The 24,307-nt window shown below is 40.9% G+C and overlaps 1 protein-coding gene across 1 annotated transcript; it reads left to right on the top strand.

Annotated features, from left to right (window-relative positions):
* Positions 1 to 94: 94 nt before the first annotated feature.
* On the top strand, positions 95 to 24,288 carry fbxl6 (F-box and leucine-rich repeat protein 6). Its single transcript, XM_056297868.1, has 11 exons — positions 95 to 217; positions 661 to 769; positions 2,629 to 3,234; positions 3,426 to 3,584; positions 3,772 to 3,839; positions 17,094 to 17,221; positions 19,705 to 19,812; positions 19,922 to 20,035; positions 21,184 to 21,415; positions 21,815 to 22,058; positions 22,274 to 24,288. Exons 3-11 carry the CDS (start codon positions 2,708 to 2,710, stop codon positions 22,401 to 22,403), a joined length of 1,710 nt encoding a protein of 569 aa, XP_056153843.1. The 5' UTR covers positions 95 to 217; positions 661 to 769; positions 2,629 to 2,707; the 3' UTR covers positions 22,404 to 24,288.
* The last annotated feature ends 19 nt before the right edge of the window (positions 24,289 to 24,307 follow it).

Raw genomic sequence — 24,307 nt, 5'->3', positions numbered from 1 at the left:
TGATTGGATAATGGCCTGAAAGGCGGGTTTATAGTACAGTTCCCCGCCAATCATGTAAATAGATTTGAAGTGCATTGTGGGTTTACTAGCAACACAGAGGCCGTACCTTTTGTGGTTTATGTAAACTAAGGATTCGTTAAAATTAAATCCCGAAATATCTTTCTCAACAAGTTGAATTCCAAACAGATCTATGGGCGCTGAGGTCCGGAAATAAGAGGTAAACACTGTTATGTTGGAATCGATCTATCAGTTAGCGTCTGTATTCTAACCTGTTGTATGTTGGGTAATTGACGTTAGCACGTATCACCGTTGCGTTTATTGTAGTTTAACTTGGTAATAAATTAGATAACCTAGACTTGCTCTGCAAACGTTGTACTGGCAAATCCTTACGAAATTTCCAGCGTTAAACGTTTTAATGTTTATGATAATCTTAACGTTTTCACTGCACATCAAGTCAACGCTGTTTAGTGAAATACAGCATTTGCCATTTACGATCATATCCACTCAAATTGTAGCATAAACTGTCGTGTCATAAAATAGGATCTAATTTGCTATACAGTTTTTCTTAATTTTCTCAAAGTGGATGTAAAGGTATGAATGTGTGTGTGTGTGTGTGTGTGTGTGTCTCTCGGCCTTGTGATGGTCTGGTGGCCTGTCCAGGGTGTCTCCCCCCTGCCGCCCAATGACTGCTCGAATAGGCTCCAGCATCCCCGCCACCCTGAGAGCAGGATAAGCGGTTCAGATAATGGATGGATGGATGGATAGAAAGGTAAATTAATAATTGAACTGGTGCTGTCTGGAAGACACACACACACAAAAATCTATCACTGAGGGCCAAACTTCAATAAATCAGTCAAGTTGCATTTTATATAGCGCTTTTCTAGCTGCAACAGCCACTCAAAGCACTTGAAGAAACTTGGAAAAAAATGTTTATGATCCTGGATATGATAATAATTAAATCATTTCTTGATAATTTCTCCCCATTCATCAAGTGCTTTGGGGACATTATCTCATTACAACCAATGGATACAATACATAGATTATTTAAATTACAGCGTCATTACAGCTCGCATAATCCAAAAGCACACAATATAAAAAATACACACAATAGCAAGAATATAAAGCCAAAAAAAATTTGAGAATATAAAAGATATAAAGAACTAAAGTATTGGATGCCTATAGAATAGAGTAAGAAGTGTGTTTATATATATATATATATATATATATATATATATATATATAGTATATAGCATTTTTTTTCCGGAAACCGTCAATGGTGTTGGTATTAGTGCTCAACTAATGAGGAGCGGAATATCAACATAGATGTAGGAAAAAACTTTTAATACACAGCAGTACAAGCTTGTTTTGTGCGTTGCGCATTCATCAGCGTATGAAAAGTTATTTCCTACATATATATATAGCTTTTTTTTTCCGAAACCGTCAATGGTGTTGTGAGTGCTCAACTAATGAGGAGCAGAATATCAACATGGATACAGGAAAAAAGAGTTGCTAATGAGTGCGAGACGCACGAAACAGGTCTGTACTGCAATGCATTAAAATCTTTTTTCCTGTATCCGTGTTGATGTGTGTGTGTATATATATAGTTTTTTTCCTGAAATCGTCAATGGTGATATAAGTGCTCAACTAATGAGGACCATTAACACAGATACAGGAAAACTTTTTAAAGCATTTTAACTTTTTAAAGCATTAAAACTTTTTTTGCTGTATCTGTGTTGATATATATATATATATATACACATCCTTCCATCCTTTATCTTAACCGCTTATCCTGCTCTCAGGGTCGCGGGGATACTGGAGCCTATTCTAGCAGTCATTGGGCGGCAGGCAGGGAGACACCCTGGACAGGCCGCCAGGCCATCACAGGGCTGACACACACACACACACACACACACACACACACACACACACACACACACACACACACACACACACACACACACACACACACACACACACACACACACACTCATTCATTCCTAGGGACAATTTAGTATGGCCAATTCACCTGACTTACATGTCTTTGGACTGTGGGAGGAAACCGAAGCCCCTGGAAGAAACCCACGCAGACACGGGGGGGAACATGCAAACTCCGCACAGAGGACAAACCCGGGATGATGTCACGGAGATGCTGGAGCCTATCCCTATATATATTTGATATATACATATATATTGACAGCTGATGGTTGCTTATGGCATGAAACAGGCTTATACTGTCTCAAAGAATTTACTTGACTCACTGGATTATTTTGCTCCTTATTTGTTGAGCACTTTCCCTACCATTGAGTGTTTCTTTTAACAAAGTTTATATATATATATATATATATATATATATATATATATATATATATATATATATATATAAAAGCAGGGTGGATCAAGAGCATTGATAGAAAAATAAAAATATATTTACATTAAGAAAAAGATACAGCAGCATGTTCAGAGGGTACAGTCATTGCACAATTGCACAGTTATTGTATATTGCTCTTAGTAGCAAGCTGACACATGTCTATTGCACTGCTTGCTATCATATGCAATATACAATAACTGCAATAACAATAAAAATAGAAGAACAGACTGAATATTTTAATCACATTCTTTTGTCTTCAGGTGTGGTCATGTCGAGGTAGTGGCAGTGTCTAATTTTCTTGGATTCAAGAATTTGGTAAAAATTAGATAACACAACAAGATGGATGTTGAAGCTGCAGCTCAATGCCCAGCTGAGGGAACTGCCAACTCTACATCAAGTACATCAGGGCTGTCAAATCAAGGAAAAGCTTTGCCTTGTACAAAGAAGGTGTCTTTAAAGAGGAAGTCTAGTGTGTCCACAGGTACAAAGCCAAAGAAGCGAAAGAAAGCCAGAAGCAGCCGATCTGCAAGGCTAGGCTTCACTGTCCAAGAGGGGGAAGATATGCTTCTGGTAATATCCAATACTAGTCAGTATGACAACATAGCTTGGCATCCAAAGAAGAAAGGAAGCAGAAAAAAGAAGCTTAAGGGCAAAGCAAAATCTGTTCAAGTTAAGAGGAAAAATGCTGTCCCTGCTAAACCTAAACAGACAAAGGATCGCCATGTCAAAAAGGTCGAGGAGATTTATCTGCATCACTCAGCGGTAGGCATGGACCACAGATGGGGTCAAAGTCTGCCTGAGGAAGTGCTGATCAACATTTTTCAGATGGTGGTCATTCAAGAAGGAGCTGTACCGTTCCTGTGCAGGTAATCCATGTATGTACATTTGACTGAATGCATCATGATTTAGATTCCTGCTAAATGTATCTTCTTTTTATAAAGGTGCAGCTGTCTTGTTTTGATGTGCACATAACAAGCTGGGATATGCAGTTAATTCTATTTAAGTTCCTGTAGAAACATGCAAACCACATGTCAATTTATTCTGTTTCCTAATTTAGGATGGCAAGAGTTTGTCATCTGTGGAACGCTGCTGCCTCCAGTCCTGCTCTGTGGCGCACTGTATCAATTGGTTTTTGCTGGGTTGAGCCAGGGAGGACCCAACTGCCAAAAATCGAACAAAAGATAAAGGACACTCTTAACTGGATGGCACAGAACAGGTCTGGTTTTTCATTATCATTCATCAGTTTTTTTGTTTTTTTGTTTTTTTGTGGTCATGATGTTGAAAACTATGGTTGTCATTTGAGATAAAGCATATTCCTCAAAACGTTTTGAACTTACATTTATAATGAATATGTGGTCGTGCAACTGTAGATTTAATAAACTACAATACTTGTTGCTTTGTAGGTTCTCCCAACTGAGAGACTTCTCTCTTGGTCACTGGAAAAAAAATGTCGATTATGCTGTAGAGGTAGGTCATAAATGCTCAACAGATTTACTTGTGAGCAATATTATTGTATAACCTACCCATCTTTATATTTGATGCTGCGCTGTAGCTGGCTATGTTCACCACACATGAAAAAGTAATGTGACTGACTTTTCTCTCTGTATATTAAATCACTGAAGATGGAAAAAAAAATTAAATAGAAGTTGGTCGGGTTACTTTTTTTTAATTTAAATTTGTTTTATTGGGACCTCACATCATAATTATATAACATTGGAAAGAACCAACATGCCCAGTTATATATATATATAAATATAAAACCCAGTTAGTCAAGTAAATTCTCTATGAGACAGTACAAGCCTGTTTCATGCTATAAGCAATCATCAGCTATATATATATGTAAAAACAAAATAAATTAAAAAAAAACCCATGTTGGTCCACTTTTAACAAGATGAACTAGTGTTTTGCAGCACATATAGTACACATAGGCCCTGTGATGGCCTGGCGGCCTGTCCAGGGTGTCTCCCCACCTGCCGCCCAATGACTAGGCTCCAGCATCCCTGCAACCCTGAGAGCAGGATAAGTGGTTCAGATAATGGATGGCTATAGTACATAGCTAGCATCCATGATTAAACATGTTCGGCATCTTAAAAAATTCAAATACATGACACCACTACAGAAGTACAGTTGGATACAAAGTGATGGGAAAGTGCATTTCTAAGCAATGGGAACTGTACATCTACTACTACTACTACTACTACTTTCGGCTGCTCCTGTTAGGGGTCGCCACAGCGGATCATCCGTTTCCATTTCTTCCTGTCCTCTGCATCTTCCTCTGTCACACCAGCCACCTGCATGTCCTCCCTCACCACATCCATAAACCTCCTCTTTGGCCTTCCTCTTTTCCTCTTCCCTGGCAGCTCCATATTCAGCATCCTTCCCCCAACATCCCCTGCATCTCTCCTCCATACATGTCCAAGCCATCTCAGTCTTGCCTCTCTTGCTTTGTCTCCAAACCGTCCAACCTGAGTGGTCCTTCTGATATAATCGTTCCTAATACTCAAGGCTCAGCGTTTTCGGTTTTTACCAATTTTCACCAAAAAATACCCAGATTTTTTAAAAGGAGCAGATTGGTTTAAACTGATTTTCACCCAGATTTTATGTTTCCATGGATCCAAAAGTTGTTCCTGTTCATGTGAGGTTATGTAACAGTGTCCTCTTGTGGCAAAATTTGGCATGCTGGATGGCTTTGAAAAATAAAAACTGAAAACGCTGAGCCTTGCTAATCCTGTCCTTCTTCGTCATACCCGATGAAAATCTTAGCACCTCCAGCTCCGCCTCCTGTCTTTTCGTCATTGCCACCGTCTCCAAACCATATAAACTCTTGCTGGTACCCTTCTGTCACAAATCACTCCTGATACTCTTCTCCACCCACTCCACCCTGCCTGCACTCTCTTCTTCACCTCTTTTCCACGCTCCCTGTTACTTTGGACAGTTGACCCCAAGTATTTAAACTCATACGCCTTCATAGCCTCTACTCCTTGCATCCTCACCATTCCACAGTCCTCCCTCTCATTCCCGCATAGGTATTCCGTCTTGCTCCTACTGACTTTCATTCCTCTTCTCTCCAGTGCGTACCTCCACCTCTCCAGGCTCTCCTCAGCCTGCACCCTACTCTCGCTAAAGATCACAATGTCATCAGCAAACATAGTCCAGGGAGACTCCTGCCTGATCTTGTCCGTCAATCTGTCCATCACCATTGCAAACAAGGAAGGGCTCGGAGCCGATCCTTGATGTAATCCCTCTTCCACCTTGAACCCAATGGGAACTGTAGATAACTTATCAAAATATGAGAGGGTAGGTTGCAATGTAATGTAAAATTTCTTAGTCGACCCTCAAAAATACAATTTGATTTTTTTCCAGTTTAAGGAATGATGTTAGATCAGTCTTCCAAGAGCATTCTGCTGGAGGCTTAGGCGATTTCCAGTGTAAGAAGATGCATCTACGGGCGATAAGAGAGGCAAAGGATAGGACATTTAATTTCTTTTCAGTAAATTCAGGGTAGTTAAGGGGCACTCCAAAAATAGCAATGGGTGGACATGGTACAATATCTGTACCTAGGACTTCTGACAAGATTTTGAAAAAGTTTTTCCAAAATCCTGTTAATTTTGAACATGACCAGAGGGTATCTGCAAGATGAGAGGGGGGTCAAAGCATATCTATTACAGGCCTCACTAGTGCCAGTAAAGTATTTTGTTAGTTTAGCTTTGCTTAAGCACATTCTATGGAGCACTTTAAATAATATAAGATTGAGACAGGCACAAGAGGAAGAATAATTAACCTGTAATTTGGCTTTTTCTCACCAGGGATCCTGAAACTGGACTCCCAGTTCAACCTCCCACTCGTGTTTGATTTTGGCAAGTGGAGAGGGGTCAGATCTAAGAATATAGTGATACCTTTGTTCTACCAAAGCGTGTAGGCAGAGTCAAGTTTAGATGGTAAAAATAGATGGTTATTGCAAAATGGGCCGAAGAGACTGAAGTTGAATTACTTGGAAGTGTTTGCAGAACTGCGTCCATATTTTCAAAGTTGACAAAACAACTAACTATTACTATTACTTATGGCTGCTCCCATTAGGGGTCACCACAGCGGATCATCCGTTTCCATCTCTTCCTGTCCTCTGCATCTTCCTCTGTCATTCCAGCCACCTGCATGTCCTCCCTCACCACATCCATAAACCTCATCTTTGGCCTTCCTCTTTTCCTCTTCTCTGGCAGCTCCCTTCTCCCAATATACCCAGCATCTCTCCTCCACCCATGTCCAAACCATCTCACTCTTGCCTCTCTTGCTTTGTCTCCAAACCGTCCAACCTGAGCTGTCCCTCTAATATACTTGTTCCTAATCCTGTCCTTCTTCGTCAGCCTCAGTGAAAATCTTAGCATCTTCAACTCTGCCACTAGAACGACCCAAGATGGGCATTTTGACCGTTTTGGATTTTCAGAGTTTAATAAGTTTGTGAAAGAAAAAAAAAAGATGCAGACCTGCCGCTCACTGAATGGTCCTAAAATTGCGTATATTTGCATTAAAATTAGTTTTAGATCAATTGAACAAAAAGAAAAGTTATGATAAGATCTACCGACAATGACCTTGACTGGTCAAAATGACCGCACATAATTTGCACGTGATCGTACACGTCATATCACTGTTTTTGGTGTGTGTTGGTCCCATCATTTCCTTCACAAAGTTCATTGCTCTGACCTAGAAACAAACTAGCGTTCTCCAGGGCAGAGTAATAGTCCAAACATGATTTTTGATTATTGCCAACATGTCTGGTCACAGACACCGTTTCAGACGCACTACCACTGAGGCATTGCAGTATTTACAGGCATTGGACAGCGGAAATTTTAAATTGTTTGAAAAATAGGATTAAAGTTGTTAAAATGTTAATTTTGGTGTCAGCCATTTCTTAACAGACACACTAACATATGCAATGCATTAATATCTCAATTGGGTATTTGTCTTGACAGAATATAGAGTTTAAAAACCTTGGGCGATAATTTTGACTGCCCATGGTTGTTCTAGTAGTTTTTAAGTTCCGGTCGTTGTTTGAGACTGCTTAAATGGTTATTTTCAGTTCTTTTTTTTTTTTTTTACATTTCATGGTTTTTTTTAAAAACTTTATTTATAGGTTTTTTATTTTTCCCAAAAATCAACCCCCCCCCGACACAAAAAAAAAACAAAAAAAAAAAACAAGCAAGTCAAAGAAAAAAAAGAAAAGAAAAACAAACAAACAGAATCATCAACTAAACATGTATGAAAACAAAGGGGCTGTTTTGTTATAATTGGAACCACTCAATAGTCAGACACCTAGTGCTAAGTACATATATGCACACATATATGTACAGACACAGAGATGTATACAGTATATGCACTTACTTATACACAAATAAAGAGATATACATACCCACACATCTCAATACACATAGTATTTAAGTATAGGCAGACAGGTTCATCGACAATAACACATGGATAAGGCACTTATTCCAGCTAAATTATCTCGAATTATTAAAGCATCACCCACTCTTAGTCCTAATACTTAGAATAAAAGGGTAGTTGCTGCAATTGGGGAGAAAGAGATCCATTCTGGTATTTCTAAAAAAGATAGAGCAAGAGTGAATTCTATAAAGGGAGACCAGACAGCCATAAATTTCTGACAGGACTTACATCTGTTGTATCTGAGTTTTTCTAATGGAATTAAAGGTAGCACTTCTTTGATCCAATTTGTGAATGATGGGGGCTTATCCGACTTACAGTTGCGAAGAATAAGTCTCCGGGCTTGAAGTGAGCCAAATGCTATAGTGTTAGCTTGGGGTGTAGTGATGTCTACGCCCTCACTGGGAACTCCAAAAATGGCCGTGATTGGGCTGGGTTCAATTGTTTTACAACAAATAAATGAGAAAGCTTTGAAGATATGACCCCAAAATGTAGTCAAAGATGGGCATTCCCAAAACATGTGCCCAACTGTGGCTGGGTTCAGGTGGCACCTAATACAAGTAAGATCGATATTGGGATAGAATTTGGACAGTTTTCTCGTGTAATGTAAACGATGTAACATTTTGAATTGAATAAGGCAATGCCTAAGGCGGAGAGAGTTGGTGTGAATGCGCTGTAAGGAATGTTTCCATATCTCTTCAGTGAGCTCGATGTTTAAATCCTGTTTCCAGGCTGATTTTGTTTTGTCCAAGGAAGGTGAGCCAATAGCTTGGATAATCTTATATATTTTAGAAACGTTTCCCTTGGTATCTGGGTCACAGTCCAATATGATGTCCAATGTGCTCTTTTCCTTCAGGACAGGAAATGAGTAGGGTTCTTCGGCAAAGCTGCGGGCCTGGAGGTATCTAAAAAAGTGTGTCTTCGGTATATTGTGGTCCTTTTGGAGAATTTCAAATGAAGCAAAAATGCCATCTACAAATAGGTCGCTAAAAAAGATCAAATCGTTGTTATGCTACGTTTGAAATGCTGCATCAGTCTGGGCAGGAGGAAAATGATGGTAATGTGTCAAGGGCATATGGCCGCATGTATTATTGAAATTAACGTGTTTTCTGAATTGATGCCAAATTCTAAGAGAGCTTTTTATCACAGAATTATTGACATGTTTAATAGTTCCCCCGGGTAGTGGAGAACTCAGTCTGGATACTGGAGAGACTTTGGGATTAGAACAGGTCTCCATAAGGGCCCAGGTGGGGCCACTTTTATTTTCAAACACTGCAATCCAGTAAGTGAATTTAACTATGTTGGCTGACCAGTAATAAAACATAAAATTAGGCAGTCCCAGACCTCCCATTAATCTAGGCATCTCCAAAATGGGTCTTTTTGATCGTGGCCTGGATCTATTCCAAACAAATGAAGAGATGTGACTGTCAGGGTCACGAAACATTGATTTAGGTAAGAAGAAAGGAATCATTTGGAACAGATACAGGAAATAAGGCAGGACTCACTGTCATTTTAATTGTATTAACCCTGCCTGCCAAGGAAACCAGTAGTGAGGCCCATTTCATAAGATCTAGTTTAGTACATGGAATATCTAGCGGCGAAGAAATTTCACGAACTGACTTACTGCAAAGGTGGCATCCTATGACAGTACCACACTTGAATTCACTGAGCTCTTCAGAACGACCCATTCTTTCACAAATGTTTGTAGATGCAGACTGCATGGCTAGCTGCTTGATTTTATACACCTGTGGAAATGGGTCTGAGTGAAACACCTGATTTCAATGATTAAGAGGTGTGTCCCAATACTTTTGTACATATAGTGTAGGTATCAATTTGCTCATTCATAAACTTGATGAATTTAGCACTGGACAGCAACAATGGATCTAGTCGCCAAGTGCGCTGCAGTGCTACACTATTGGGGAAATGCATATCTAACTGAACCGGGCTGTGGTCAGAGATAACAATGCTGTGGTACTGGCAATTTGTGACTAATGGGAGAGAACCGCTAGCGAGCAAGAAAAAAATCGATTCATCAATATGAGTGGTGAACTGGTGAGAAAAATTAGTATTGTTTAGCTGTAGGGTTTGTGTTTCTCCACGGCTCTGTAAGTTTGTATAAGTCCATAAATGACAGAACCTTACCAGATTTGGAAATTGGGTCTAGGTCTGGACTTGTCCAGGCCTGGGTGCAGCACGCAGTTGAAGTCACCTCCCAAAACTAGATGGTGTGTGTGTGGAGATCTTGGTATTTTAGCTATAAAGCGGGAGAAAAACTGTGGGTTGTCCCAGTTCGGACTGTAGACATTAGCTAAAACAATCTGTGAACCAAAAAGTTTACCAGCAACACTTATGTATCTGCCATTCTTATCAGCGATTACTGAAGTTGGAACAAAAGGGATTCCCTTTTTGATCAGTATGGCTGTGCCTCTGGACCTATCGTATTTGGAACAAAATATCTGCCCAATCCAGCTTCTCTCAAGTTTGGTGCATTCATTAGTGTGAAGGTGAGTCTCTTGAAGAAAAATAATTTCTGAATTTTAGGTGTGCAAACACACAGCTGCATTTAATCGGCTGGTGGATTCCTTTAATATTCCAGCTGGTGAGTCGAATAGAGCCTAAGTACTGGAACTAGGTGATGCCATAACTTATTACAAGGTGTGCAATGGGATCAAGTGGTACGGGTCTGATTAGCTTATAGTCCCCTTGTTTAGTCTTTTCCAAATGAAAAAAATGTATAAAAATAGAAAGAAAAGAAAAAAGAAAACAAATTAGAGAGAAACAGAAAAAAAGAGAAAAAAAGTCCTAAATTCCTATGCAGATCTCCCCCCCAAATGGAAGATCGCACCAACCTCCTTTTAAACTAAAGAAGTAAAAGCATAAGAAAAGTGCTTGTTGTCTGGGAAACCGTAAAGCTAACTCGGGCCAGCAGAACATGCCTTGTCAGACTTTTAAGGCACAAAAGGTAATAATAGTCAGTCAGAATAGTAAAAACCTTATAACAGCAAACAAAAACAATATCATCAGTAATATACATAACAGCAACAGCAAAAACATTAATATTGAAATCAGGCAAAAATAACTCAAACCTGAGGTGAAACATTTGTATCAAAACACAGCCCTTAAAAAGAGCACCAAACCTCTGAAATATTGAAACAAAACCATCCAGAGTAAATACTGATGTAACTGTTGTGCCCACTGTTAGCATCAGAGAGCACAGCTATATTTCCAAGTGTCAAAAGATGTGGAAACAAGGTGTCATTATCAGTTTATGCTCCTTCACTTTGGTCTGGACCTCATCAAGTGACTTGGATGTTGTCTCTGTCCACTGGAGCAGCATGAGGAATAATGGCCTGCGTTACATAGGATTGGGCCTCTTCTGTGTCCAGGAAAATCTTCCCCACGCTGTTATATGTGATACGAAGTCGGGCCGGATGAGAGATACCAAACCGGACTCTCTCTAGACCTCTGAGCTACTGCCTGACGCCATTGAAGGCTGCGCAGGCCTTGGCCACCTGTGCGGTGTAGTCAGGGAAGACTGATATTGTCATGTCCCTCACCTTAATCCTCCGCTTCTCCCTGACAAGATGCGATATATCGGCACAGTCACTGTAGTAATGCAGGTGTGCTACAATGGTCCTGGGTCACTGTCCTGGCTTTGGCACCGGCTGTAGTGATCTGTGACACCTGTCTATGTCCTGTCATGCAGCAAGTCTGCATCCGAACTTGTGGAACAACTATTAGGGCCCTCTGGTACCCTCACGATCCTAATGTTGTTCCTCCTGGATCTAGACTCTAGATCTTCACATTTATCTTTTCACACTCAGTCAGGGTTCCCAGCCGCTTTACCTTTCGTTTGGGAGCCTCAACGTTGTCAGAGCATGCAGTCAGGCTCCGTTCTGCGTCTCCCATGGTGTTGCACAGTGAGGTTAATTCCGTGTTCATGGCTGTTTTAAAGTCCTCGAACCCCTTTCTAAGCGCATGAACATCTGCTCTAATTATTGCCATTTCACTCTCTAAGACTGCTGTTACCTCTGTTTTCATCATGGCAACAAAGTCCGCACGCAAGGAGGAAAGCAGGGTCTTCAGCATCGCGGTCTCCTTTCTCACTCGAGGCTGAGGATGCCATGGGTGAAATAGGCCTCGGCGTACATGCGGCGGTCTCACGTCCTTTAGTGGTCCTGTGCACCATGATACAGCGTGGATGTTAATCTGATACCTTAATAATGCTGTGTCACTGGGTAAAATGCGAATAAAGTGCTTTTGAATTCGTTATTTGATTGTTTGTTCTGCAGAGCTAAATGGTACACGTCCTACTCCATAGCTTGCTCTACAGCGCCCACACATTTTACTTTTTATAGGCCTTGTTATATTTGTTAAGATTAGCAATATGTTTTTTCCGTTTTGTTTTTCAAGTAATATTTTCACTTTTTCAATTTTGTTATTCAAGTTCAACCATGTCTCTCTGAAGTTTAAATTGTTTAAAAATAGTATTATAGTTGTTAAAATGTTAATTTTGGTGTCAGTCGTTTCCTAACAGACATAATAACATATGCCATGCATTAATATCTCACTTGGGTATTTATTTTGACAGAATATAGAGTTTAAAAACCGACGGTCATTTTGACCACCCATGGTCGTTTTAGGTACGAGTGAAATCCCGGTCATTCCAGTGTTAAGTTAAGAGACCTCTGTCTCCTGTCTTAGTCAGTGCCACTGTCTCCAAACCATATAACATAGCTGGTCTCATAACCGTCTTGTTAACCTTCCCTTTAACTCTTGCTGGTACCCTTCTGTTGCAAATCACTCCTGACACTCTTCTCTACCCACTCCACCCTGCTTGCACTCTCTTCTTCACCTCTTTTCCACACTCCCTGTTACTTTGGACAGTTGACCCCAAGTATTTAAACTCATCCACCTTATTCACATCTACTCCTTGCATCCTCACCATTCCGCTGTCCTCCCTCTCGTTCGTGCATATTTATTCCATCTTGCTCCTACTGGTTTTATTCTTCTCTCCAGTGCATACCTCCACCCAACTCTCGCTACAGATCACAATGTCATCCGCAAACATCATAGTCCACGGAGACTCCTGCCTGATCTCGTCCGTCAACCTGTCCATCACCATTGCAAACAAGAAAGGGCTCAGAGCCGATCCTTGATGTAATCCCACCTCCACCTTGAACCCATGTCATTCCACCCGCACACCTCACCACTGTCACACTGCCCTCATACATATCCTGCACCACTCCTACATACTTCTCTGCCACTCCTGACTTCCTCATACAATACAACACCTCCTCTCTCAGCACCCTGTCATATGTTTCTCTACATCCACTAAGACACAATGTAACTCCTTCTGACCTACTCTGTACTTCTCAAAACAAACATTGCATCTGTGGTGCTCTTTCGTGGCATGAAACCATACTGCTGCTTGCTAATCATCATCTCTCCTCTTAACTTAGCTTCTATTCCTCTTTCCCATATCTTCATGCTGTGGCTGATCAACTTTATCCCTCTGTAGTTGCTACAGTTTTGCATATCACCCTTATTCTTTAAAATTGGTACCATTATGCTTCTTTGCCACTCCTCAGGCATCCTCTCACTTTCCAAGATTGTTAAACAATCTAGTTAAAAACTCCACTGTCATCTCTCCTAAACACCACCATGCCTCCACAGGTATGTCATCTGGACCAACTGCCTTTCCACTCTTCATCCTCTTCATAGCTACCCTCAATTCTTCCTTGCTTAGCCACCGCACTTCCTGATTTACTATCCCCACATTATCCAATCTTCTCTCTCTCTCATTTTCTTCATTCATCAGCCCCTCAAAAGTACTCCTTCCACCTTCACAACACACTCTCCTCGCTTGTTAGCACATTTCCATCTCTATTCTTGATCAGCCTAACCTGCTGCACATCCTTCCCAGCTCGGTCCCTCTGTCTAGCCAATTGGTACAAGTCCTTTTCTCCTTCCTTAGTGTCTAACATCTCATACAACTCACCATACGCCTTTTCCTTTGCCTTTGCCACCTCTCTCTTCACTTTATGTTGCATCTCCTTGTACTCCTGTCTACTTTCCTCATCTCTCTGACTATCCCACTTCTTCTTTGCCAAGCTCTTCCTCTGTATATTTTGCTATACTTCCTCATTCCACCACCAAGTCTCCTTGTCTTCCTTCCTCTGTCCAGATGACACACCAAGTACCTTTCTTGCTCTCACCCCCACTGTTTCTGCAGTGCTTGCCCAGCCATCCAGCGACTCTTCGCTACCACCCAGTGCCTGTATTAAGACCTCCCTGAACTCCACACAATAGTCTTCCTTCTTCAACTTCCACCATTTGATCCTTGGCTCTGCCTTCACTCTCTTCCTCTTCTTGGTCTCCAAAGTCATCCTACAGACCACCATCCGATGCTGCCTAGCTACGTTCTCCTGTCACCACCTTGCAGTCTCCAGTCTCGTTCACATCATGCCTCCTGCATAGGATATGCATCTGTGTGCACTTTTCTCCACTCTTATATGTCACCCTGTGTTCCTCCCTTTTCTTGAAATATGTATTCACCACAGCCATTTCCATCCTTTTCGCAAAATTTGCCACCATCTGTCCCTCCACATTCCTCTCCTTAACACCACACCTACCCTTCACCAACATGCCGATTGAAGTCCGCTCCAATCACCACTCTCTCCTCCTTTGGTACACTCTCCACCACATCATCCAACTCACGAAACAATTCTTCTTTGTCTTCCATCTCACACCCAGCTTACAGGGCATAGGCGCTGATAACATTCATCAACACAACTTCGATTTCCAGCTTCATACTCATCACTCTGTCTGACACTCTCCTCACCTGTTTTGTTTATTTTGATCTCTATGCATTGGTATTTCTTTTTTCTTTTTTTTCTCCCACTTTTGTTTTGTCTTGAAAGTTTTGTTTTGATTTGATTTGATTGATAATGTATAAAAAAGCAGTCATTGGGCAGCAGGTGCGGAAACACCTTGGACAGGCTGGCAGACTATCACACACACACAGGGACAATTTAGTATGGCCGATTCAACTGACGTACATGTCTTTGGACTCTGGGAGGAAACTGGGGCACCCGGAGGAAACCCACACAGACACGGGGAGAACATGCAAACCCCACACAGAGGGCGACCTGGGATGACCCCCAAGGTGGGACTACCCCGGGGCTCGAACCCAGGACCTTCTTGCTGTGAGGCAACCGCGCTAACCACTGTGCCACCATGCCGCACTGGAAAGATATAGTCATTCATTCATTCATTCATTTATTTATCTTCAGCCGCTTCTCCAGGGTCGGGTTGTGGTGGCACCAATCTAAGTAGGGCACTCCAGACGTCCCTCTCCCTAGCAATGCCCTCCAGCTCCTCCAGGGGGATCCCAAGATATATTTACCCAATATATATTTAGTATATGAAACCAGCTGTACTTTACAGTAAACACGTGACATTTATATCAAAACGTGTGACTGTGACCTCCCAAACTCCATCCCAAAACTAAAATAGAACAAATTTAGCAGCATGAGAACAATCTGCTAAAACTTCCAAATCCTATGCTCATCCTCCCTTAGAAGCAAGCAGCCGGTCTCCTATACAGTCACACTCCCAATGAACAACGCAGTGTCAGACTTAACCTAACCTAACAAGTAGCAGAACTCCCGCATATATGTTTAACAATGTATCAGCTGTAAACAAGTGCACCTCATATCGGTACAGTTAATGTTTATACTATACTTAAGTTTGCGTAATTAACTAATTTCCATTAAACACAAAATTCGGCATTGATCTTTCAAGAACTTCAGTCAGAACCAGTCTTTGACATATGGCAAGCCAGGCGGTTTGTTACGCATTTGAAATCAGCCCGTCTTGTAAGTAATCACCCCATTCAATCATGAAAGGGAACTGGTCAGTTGTGTTTGAAGTGCTAAGTTCTTAGTTATTCAAATAAGGTCCTTCAAAGACATAGCGGAAGTGTAAACATTAAAATTTTTAACAGCAAAGAGCACCTTTTCAACCAGTATTGACCATAGCACATTTTAGTTATCTGTACTAATTGACACTGACCACCAATTTGTCTTTTGTTATTTGTTCGTAGAATGTTTCTGCTGTGGCAGGGGTTTCGAAGTAGGGTTTGTTACCGTCAATGGTGATTCAGAGAGGAGCTAGGTGGTGTAGGGTGAAAGCAATTCCAGCTTTGTGGAGTGTAGCCTTGATATCTTTGAACGCCGCCCATTGGCCAAGTTTGCACTCGTGTCAGGGAAGAACAGGATCCTGTTGCTGTTGAACTGTATGTCCTCTTAGTGCGTCCTGGCCCAACGAAGGACACGCTGCTTGTCCTGAAAGCAGTGGAATCTTACGATGATGGTCCAGGAACGTTTGCCTTGGTTAGGGTTTGGAGCCGGTGTTCTGTGTGCTCTGTCCAATTGCAGTGGTTTTGGGAAAATCTCACCTCCAATTATTTTTTGGATGAGCTTTGAGACGAATTCTGATGGCGAACTTCCTTCGGTCCCCTCTGATAATCCAACGATTCTTAGATTCTGTCATTTGGATCAGTTTGCGAGGTTTTCTGCTTTGTCTGCTAATGCTAAATTAGCCTTTTCAGGCTTATCCAGTCTCGATGTTAGTTCGGCTAGCTCATCACTGTGGTTGGTGAGTGTACTTTCCATTGTTGTTATCTTTTGATTGTGTGAGTCCAATGCAGCGCTGATGGTGTCCAGAGACGTCCGTATAGGTGAAAGGGAGGTCTCCAAAGATGTAGAGAGGTATGTTTTGAGTTCCGCAGCCAGGCTCTCACGGTTTTTCTTGAGTTCTTTCACTAGGTTAGCAATGGTTAGCGGATCTGCCATCTTAGCCTCAGGAGCTGCTTGAGTTGCGGCCCAGGCTCCTTTCGCTTGTCGTGGTTTTCTCGACATTGCTGGCTGACTTATTTGGAAGCCAAATACAGTTATTGTCCAATTTATGCAATTAAATAAGGTAAATATACGAATGGTGCAAATAGGATTATGGAAATGCGGGAGCTATCCCTCAGCGCGGTCATCTCCTACATTGCCCAACCGGAAGTTGGGGTTACTTTTCATTGTGTGTTGAACATCGCCATCTGTGGACATAATTTACTCCTTTCACAGCATCTTGAAGAATGCACAGCTCTACACAGGACATATATAGTTTTTTTTGTTTGTTTTTTTTATTATGCTGCAGTGTCTATTTTTATTTCTTGACCAAGTTTTATTAGTTGTTAAATACTTTCTTTCATTTGTCAAATGATGAATCGAATAGGTAGTATCCCAGTCCTGCCCTCATCTACGCTCCCTCACGCTCTCGTACTGCGCAGGCGTGACTGTGAAGACCTTCCAGAGTCTTGTCGGAAACAGTCGGTGTCTGCAGAGCATCAACTTGCAGTATTCGGAGGTAAGCTAAGTTAATGGTGTTCATGAATTACTCGGTCAGTGAATGTTGGCTATGGCAAGAGACTACCAGCACAAAGGAAGGTGTATTCCAAAACTCACCAGCAAGTCTCCCAGTTTTTCAACCTAGCAATCAAAAGGACCTCTGAATAATTAAATAAAGTTGAATCAGTTCATCTGGATACAACGTTTATTGACAGATACGTTTCATCACTCATCTAAATGACCTCTTCAGTCTAAACTGACTGCAGGTCACCCACCCTTATAAACAATACAGTTGCATAATTCATATGCAAATATTGGCATGACCATTAACTAGAGTTTCAGTGGCCATGTGTACTATTCACAAAGGATTTGGGAATGTTTGCGATCACAGCATTGTAAGATGGTGACAGATGTACTATTAGGCCCCCACCTTGGTTTAGGTATGGTTGTTCCTCCTTCACACAGATGGCCTCTTTGACTCCCCGTTCAAACCAGCATTCATACCTCCCTGTCTAGGATATGCACATCCTCATCCTTGAAAGAGTGGCCATTGGCCTGTAGATGGGTATAGACTGCGGAGTCCAAGCCTGACACGTTAGCTCTCCCGTGTTGTGCTACCCTCTTGGCCAGCATCTGTTTGGTTTCCCCGATGTACCAGTCACATCAATCCTCCCGGCACTTACCAGCATACACTATATTGCTCCGTTTGTGTTGGGGAACCCGATCCTTGGGGTGGACCAACTTCTGGCAGGGCGTGTTTTGGCGTTTGAAAGCAATTGAGATGTGGTGTTTGGAAAATACGTGTCTCAACTTTTTTGACACTCCAACCACATACGGAGTCACCACTGGTTTACACTTTGGCAGCTGTTGTCCTTTTGTTCTCTTCGATTGGCTGGTGCACTGTTTGGGCGTCTTCCTGGCTGTGACAAAAGCCCAGTTAGAATAACCACACTTAACCAGGACATGTTTAATGTAGGATTTCTCCCTTTCCCCATTCGCTGTGTCAGTGGGGACGTTGTCAGCTCGGTAGTACAGCATCCTGATGACTCCTAGTTTGTGCTCCAGTGGCTGATGAGAGTCAAACCTTAAGTACTGATCAGCATGTGTTGGTTTACGGTAAACATCAACAATCAAATGTCCCCCATCACCAATTGCAATTTCACAGTCTAAGAAGGCTAACCTGTCATTTTTCACATCCTCCCTGGGGAACTTGATTTGGTTGTCCACAGAGTTAGTGTGGTCGTTGAAATGTGGTGTGTCCTGAGATTTAATTTTAACCCAGGTGTCATCCACAAATCTGAACCAATGGCTATGTGGTGTCCCTGAATAGGACATCAGAGCCCTTTTTTCCATTTCCTGTATATACAAGTTGGCCCCTACAGGTGAGGCTGGGGAACCCACAGCACAACCATGCCTCTGTCTATAGTACTGCCCCCTGTATGTGAAGTATGTGGACTGAAGACACAGCTTCAGGAGCAGACACACTTGGTCAGTGTTAAGGGTGGTCCTATTGCTAAGGGTGGTGTTGTTTTGTGATTTCACACGGACTCTCCACTGCTTCATCAACAGGAACGCATGTGAAGAGAGATTTAACATCATAAGAGACCATTCTTTCATCCCCTTCCATAATGAAGTCTCTCTGCTGCCATCTTACAATGCTGTGATTGCAAACACTCCCAAATCCTCTGAATAGTAAACATGGCCATTGAAACTCTAGTTAATGGTCATGCCCATATTTGCATATGAAACTGATTGTTGGTTTCGGTCGTTATGCAACTGTATTGTTTATAAGGATGGGGATATGGGTTTATGCATGCTCATTAATCCAGGTAAGGATTTGATGATGAACTGAATCACCCAGATGAACTGAACCGATTTAACCAAAGAAGGTTGAATCAGTTCATCTGGATACAATGTTTATTGACAGATACGTTTCATCACTCAGCTAAGTGACATCTTGAGTCTAAGTTTAGGTATCCCTGCAGTCAGTTTAGACTGAAGATGTCACTTAGGTGAGTGATGAAACGTATCTGGCAATAAACGTTGTATCCAGATGAACTGATTCAAACTTCTTGGAGAAGGGTGGGGATACCTGCAGTCAGTTTAGACTGAAGAGGTCACTTAGATGAGTGATGAAACGTATCTGGCGATAAACGTTGTATCCAGATGAACTAATTCAAACTTCTTGGAGAAGGGTGGGGATACCTGCAGTCAGTTTAGACTGAAGAGGTCACTTAGATGAGTGATGAAATGTATTTGTCAATAAACATTGTATCCAGATGAACTTATTCATTCAACTTTCTTTGATTTTCTTACCTGGAATATTGAGTATACATAAAGACCTCTGAATAATGATTTGTTACTCACCAAATGGGGGCTGCTGTAGTAGGCTACCATATCAAAAACCAACAGCTAACATGCTAGCTGGTTGAATAAAGATGTTATAATATTGAGAGAGCTCCATTAGTGTCCTAATTAATGTGAAATATTTTTGTGTTATAGTTTCAGGTTGAAGGTCTTGTTAACTTCTTCGAATCCTGTGGCAGCCAAATCAGGCAAATTCTGTTCACTCATGGATCCAAGAATGAAAGACTTTTAGCTGCTATTTCTGTAAGCCCTTTTCTATTATTGTTATTTGTTTTTTACTCCTTACACAGAATTGGTGCTAATAAGCACAATGAAATTTGTACATACACCATATTATGTATTTTTTTTCCAGAGAGGATGCTGTCCTAACTTAGAACTGCTGGAGATCAACACAAAGCTTGAAGGTGGATATTTCGAACTACCCATCTGCATCCAGGGTCTACAAAGTGGATGCCCTAAACTAAAGGTGAAAATGCTTTTGACAGAAGTCACTTGACAGAATGTGCAGATTGCATTACGAAAAAGGGTTGCTTGACCCTTTTCTACAAAATTGTATATCCCTAGCATTTTCTTTTGTGCCAGAAATCATCATATTTTGTATGATTGTATAGCCAATTTGGATCACCAAAATCCTCACCAAAATCCCCTCCATGCCTCTAAAAGATTCAAACAGCTGGAAAGCAGCCTGGCAACACACTGTGAAGATCAGATATGTATTTGTCAAGGCATCAACACTAGATATTGCATAGCATCTTCATTTATGCTGGGCAGGAGTTAAAGGAATTGCCAAGTGATTAGCGTTTGGTGATTTGGAAAATATCATCACAATATTCATGTGGAATTCTACCATGCATACTTACATATGCAAAAAAATACCATATCTCAGAATTCGACTGAGGTTCATTACATTGAACTGTTTTGGTAATATAAAGTAATATCAAACCAAAAGTACTTAATTTCAAATAATAGCAATTCAGAATAGGACAATTTCTGAATTTCATCCCAATACGGTACCAAAGATAATACAATATCCAATACAGTAATAAAGATGTTGAAAATTGAAATTGAATTATGGTCCAACCCTGCAAGTGATCCAACATAACTTCATTGATATTATCGGTTGACTGACATGACCATGGGAATGTTTGACCTTACAGATCTGTTGCCATCTTGCAATGCTGTGATTGCAAACATTTCCAAATCCTCTGTGAATAGTACACATGGCTATTGTAATTCTAGTTAATGGTCACGGCAATTTGCATATGAAACCAATCGTTGCTTTTGGTCGTTATGCCACTGTATTGTTTATAAGGGTGGGGATACCTGCAGTCACTTGAGACTAAAGAGGTCACTTAGATGAGTGATGAAAAAATTCTCTCTCAATAAATGTTGTGTCCAGATGAACTGATTCAATGTTCAGATTTAGATTCAGACAACTTTATTTATCCCAGAAGGGCAATTCAGTTAAATTTCTTTTTGATTGTTTTTATATTGTTTACTATGCGTCAGTATGTATTATGAAATTCACCGTCTCACACCCATATCTCCAGTATAAGTTCTTTTCTGTTTATTGTATTTGGGAGTGAAATTGATTGTGATTCTGGCTCCACACAGACCTTCCGGATGCTGAACGTCATACCCATGCACAAGGTTATGCGTAATGGACCAGATTCTGTGTCAGGCTTCCCACTGTTGGAAGAGCTGTGCATAGCCACAACATCTGTTTCCTTCATGACCGACAAAGATTTGAGAGACATTCTCTTTGGATCTGACAAGGTGCGGGTGCTGGATCTAAGAGGCTGCTCTCGAATCACGCCTTTTGGCCTTGCATCTCTTCCTTGTGCTGGTAGGCTATATCTAAATACTCAACAATTTGATTCACAGTTGACCATTTGACTCATAAATCTGTTAACCATAGCAAGTCTTGAGACAGTGAGCTAAATTTTTACTTGTTCTTACTATTTCAACATGTTACTCATTGAAGACCCCAGATCAAAAGCTCCATCTGATCATTTTTTCCCGATCTTTTTTTTGGTTGATGCGTATTACACTGAAAATGAGTCATTAACAGCAAACAAATTCATTTTGTAAATATCCCAGCTCTTAATGGTTTTGACCAAAAATAGATTGATCGAAAACATGTTGACTGTTAACCTAGTAACCTACACAGTTGTTGTATTTAAAATGACAATATAATGATGAATTAGCAATATTGTTGCTTTGTTTTTTTTTGTTTTTTTTGTAGAGCTTGAATGTCTCTTCTGGGGACAATATTTCAACAGTAAAGTAGCATTGTCATCACCCAAGAAGGGACTTCACATGCTGACAGAAAAATGGAGTGGTACGCTGAAGGAGCTTGACATCACAAATCATCTCTTCACTGAAGAGGACATAGAGATAGCAATGGGTCACCTTGCTCATGCACCCAATTCAGATTCCCTGCGCTCACTAAACCTCAGTGGAACCAAGATCACACCAGCTGCCCTCAGGTTGTTTGTCTTTATTTTCTCATTCTATAATCTACTCTATAATAAACAGAAGGCATGTGACTGAGGCATTTAACTTTCAAGCAAGCTCTACCATACTTTGTGGTCACAATTTTATACAGTTATACAGAAATGAATGTATGGTTGGTGTGATTTTTTTCTCCCCCAAATATAAAAGAAAACCCTATCGTAACAGAAAATCATGCATTTCTGTACAGGTTGGTAATTGGGCAATCAACTGCTCTCAGCTACCTCAACTTGTCATCCTGCCGTTATCTACCAAGAGGACTGAAGAGGGTTTACCGTGGCCAAGAGGACATCAGCCAGCTATTAGACAAAATGGAATAGCAGTTGTAAGAATTTTGATTTTGGAAATAGCTGGCAAAACTGAAACATACTTGAATTTCTTGAAACTACTTTTGTATTTCTTTAGTGTCTTTAGCATTTCTCAATTTTCTCCATTGTTCCTTGCTTTGGGAAAAACACTTGTACTGGCATACATTTGCTAGATTGTTTTAAAAGTATCAGTCAAAACTCCCCCCCCCTTTTTTTCTCCCCAGTTGTATCCGTCAGTTACCCCACTCTACTGAGCCATCCTGGTTGTTGCTCCACCCCCTCTGTTGAGCCGGGGAGGGCTGCAGACCACCACATGCCTCCTCCAATACATGTTGAGTCGCTGGCTGCTTCTTTTCACGTGACAGTGAGGAGTTTCGCCAGGGGGACTTAGCGCGTGGGAGGATCATGCTATTCACCCCCCCCCCCGGTTCCCCCTCCCTCCCAAACAGGCGCCCCGACTGATCAGAGGAGGCGCAAGTGCAGCGACCAGGATACATACGCCCTTCCAGCTACCCAACTGCAGACATGGCCAAATGTGTCTGTAGGGACGCCCGACCAAGCCGGAGGTAACACGGGGATTCAAACCGGCGATCCCCATGTTGGTAGGCAACAGAATAGACTGCTATGCTACCTGGATGCCCCCATCAGTCAAAACTTTTGGGTTATTGTACATATTGAAACATACCAACTCTCATTGGTAATGTTACTAAGGGCACATAGTATAAGAATGTCTCTTGTAGCATCTTCTTGTTCTTGTTCTTGTTCTTCTTTTGGCCTGTTCCCTGTTTTTCAGGAGTCACCACTTTGGATTTTATTGTTTCCATCAGCATTAAAATTCATAAATGAAGAACACTGAGATAACATTGACCCAGAAATAAAGGTTTATTCAAAAGTGTCATGAAAAACAGTTTACCAGACACACACACTAATACACCATATGGAATTAGTAAATAAGAGTTACCTTTGCTGAGAAATCTTTGAATAATATTTTGCTATCAAGTAAATTCTTAGTTATGTTTTTAAAACCTGCATTGCTTTTCATCTCTTTACAGTGTTGGTTAATACTATCTGTCCACTAGAGGGGAATCTATTCTCAATACAATTTTACACCACAGGGCAGAACAGCGTCTGTTCCTTGGGGTTGATGAGAAACTTACACACATGTCTTGGGTTGATGTTAGTACATAAATGCTGATTTTTTTGTTGTTAAATAATTCTCATTTGTTGAGGTAACTCTTAAGGAGTAATCAATTTCTTCCTGTGTAGTCAAAACCACAACTTAACTGTGATGGCTGACTTTTTTCACTAAGGTGGTCTTTTAGATGACAATAACCATCGTTGGCTCTACGACCCATAGAAAAATTGAACAATGCTTTGCATTTTAAAAAATGTCTGGAACATACAGATGTTTTTAATGAAAATTTGAGAACCATAAAAAGGATGAAAAAAAATCATTTTTGAAAATGTTTGGAAGGCAAAATGTGTTGAACTGCTGAAATAAAGATTTTTGTATTTCTCTTAAATCTCACTCAGTTAATGCCATTTCTATATGAAAAAGTGCAACTTGCAGAAAGTATAACATTTAACTTTTTGCTAAACATTTGCCTTTTAAAAAAAGGGACCAATAAAATTATCACCAGAAGTTCTAAAACATTTTAAGATTGCTTTAGATTGTTTTTTTGTTTTTTTTATACAGTAAAATTGTTATCCAATTGTTTTAAGCCCGCAAGATAAGATTTGTACTTATTAAGTAAACTACTATAAAAGCTCACCAAAGAGGACAGGAAAAAAATGAATGAAAAACGTGTTTGTCACATTCAGACTTTGACGTTATCTGTACAAAGGAAGTAAACTAAGGTCTGTGGTAGGATATCTTACAGACCTCTCTAGCAACTGGAGATAAGTGAGGTTCTCCT

This window comes from Lampris incognitus, chromosome 18 (assembly GCF_029633865.1).
Source record: "Lampris incognitus isolate fLamInc1 chromosome 18, fLamInc1.hap2, whole genome shotgun sequence".
Classification (NCBI taxonomy): domain Eukaryota; kingdom Metazoa; phylum Chordata; class Actinopteri; order Lampriformes; family Lampridae; genus Lampris; species Lampris incognitus.
The sequence above is the reverse complement of the archived record's forward strand: the minus strand, read 5'-3'. Positions and strand labels throughout refer to the sequence as shown.

Excerpts from the sequence above, each read along its gene's own strand:
- fbxl6 (XM_056297868.1), top strand. The coding sequence starts at position 2,708 with ATGGATGTTGAAGCTGCAGCTCAATGCCCAGCTGAGGGAACTGCCAAC. Across the intron at positions 3,840-17,093 it reads CGATTATGCTGTAGAGGTAG|TATCCCAGTCCTGCCCTCAT; the intron begins GTCATAAATGCT and ends TCGAATAGGTAG. Across the intron at positions 17,222-19,704 it reads TCAACTTGCAGTATTCGGAG|TTTCAGGTTGAAGGTCTTGT; the intron begins GTAAGCTAAGTT and ends TTTGTGTTATAG.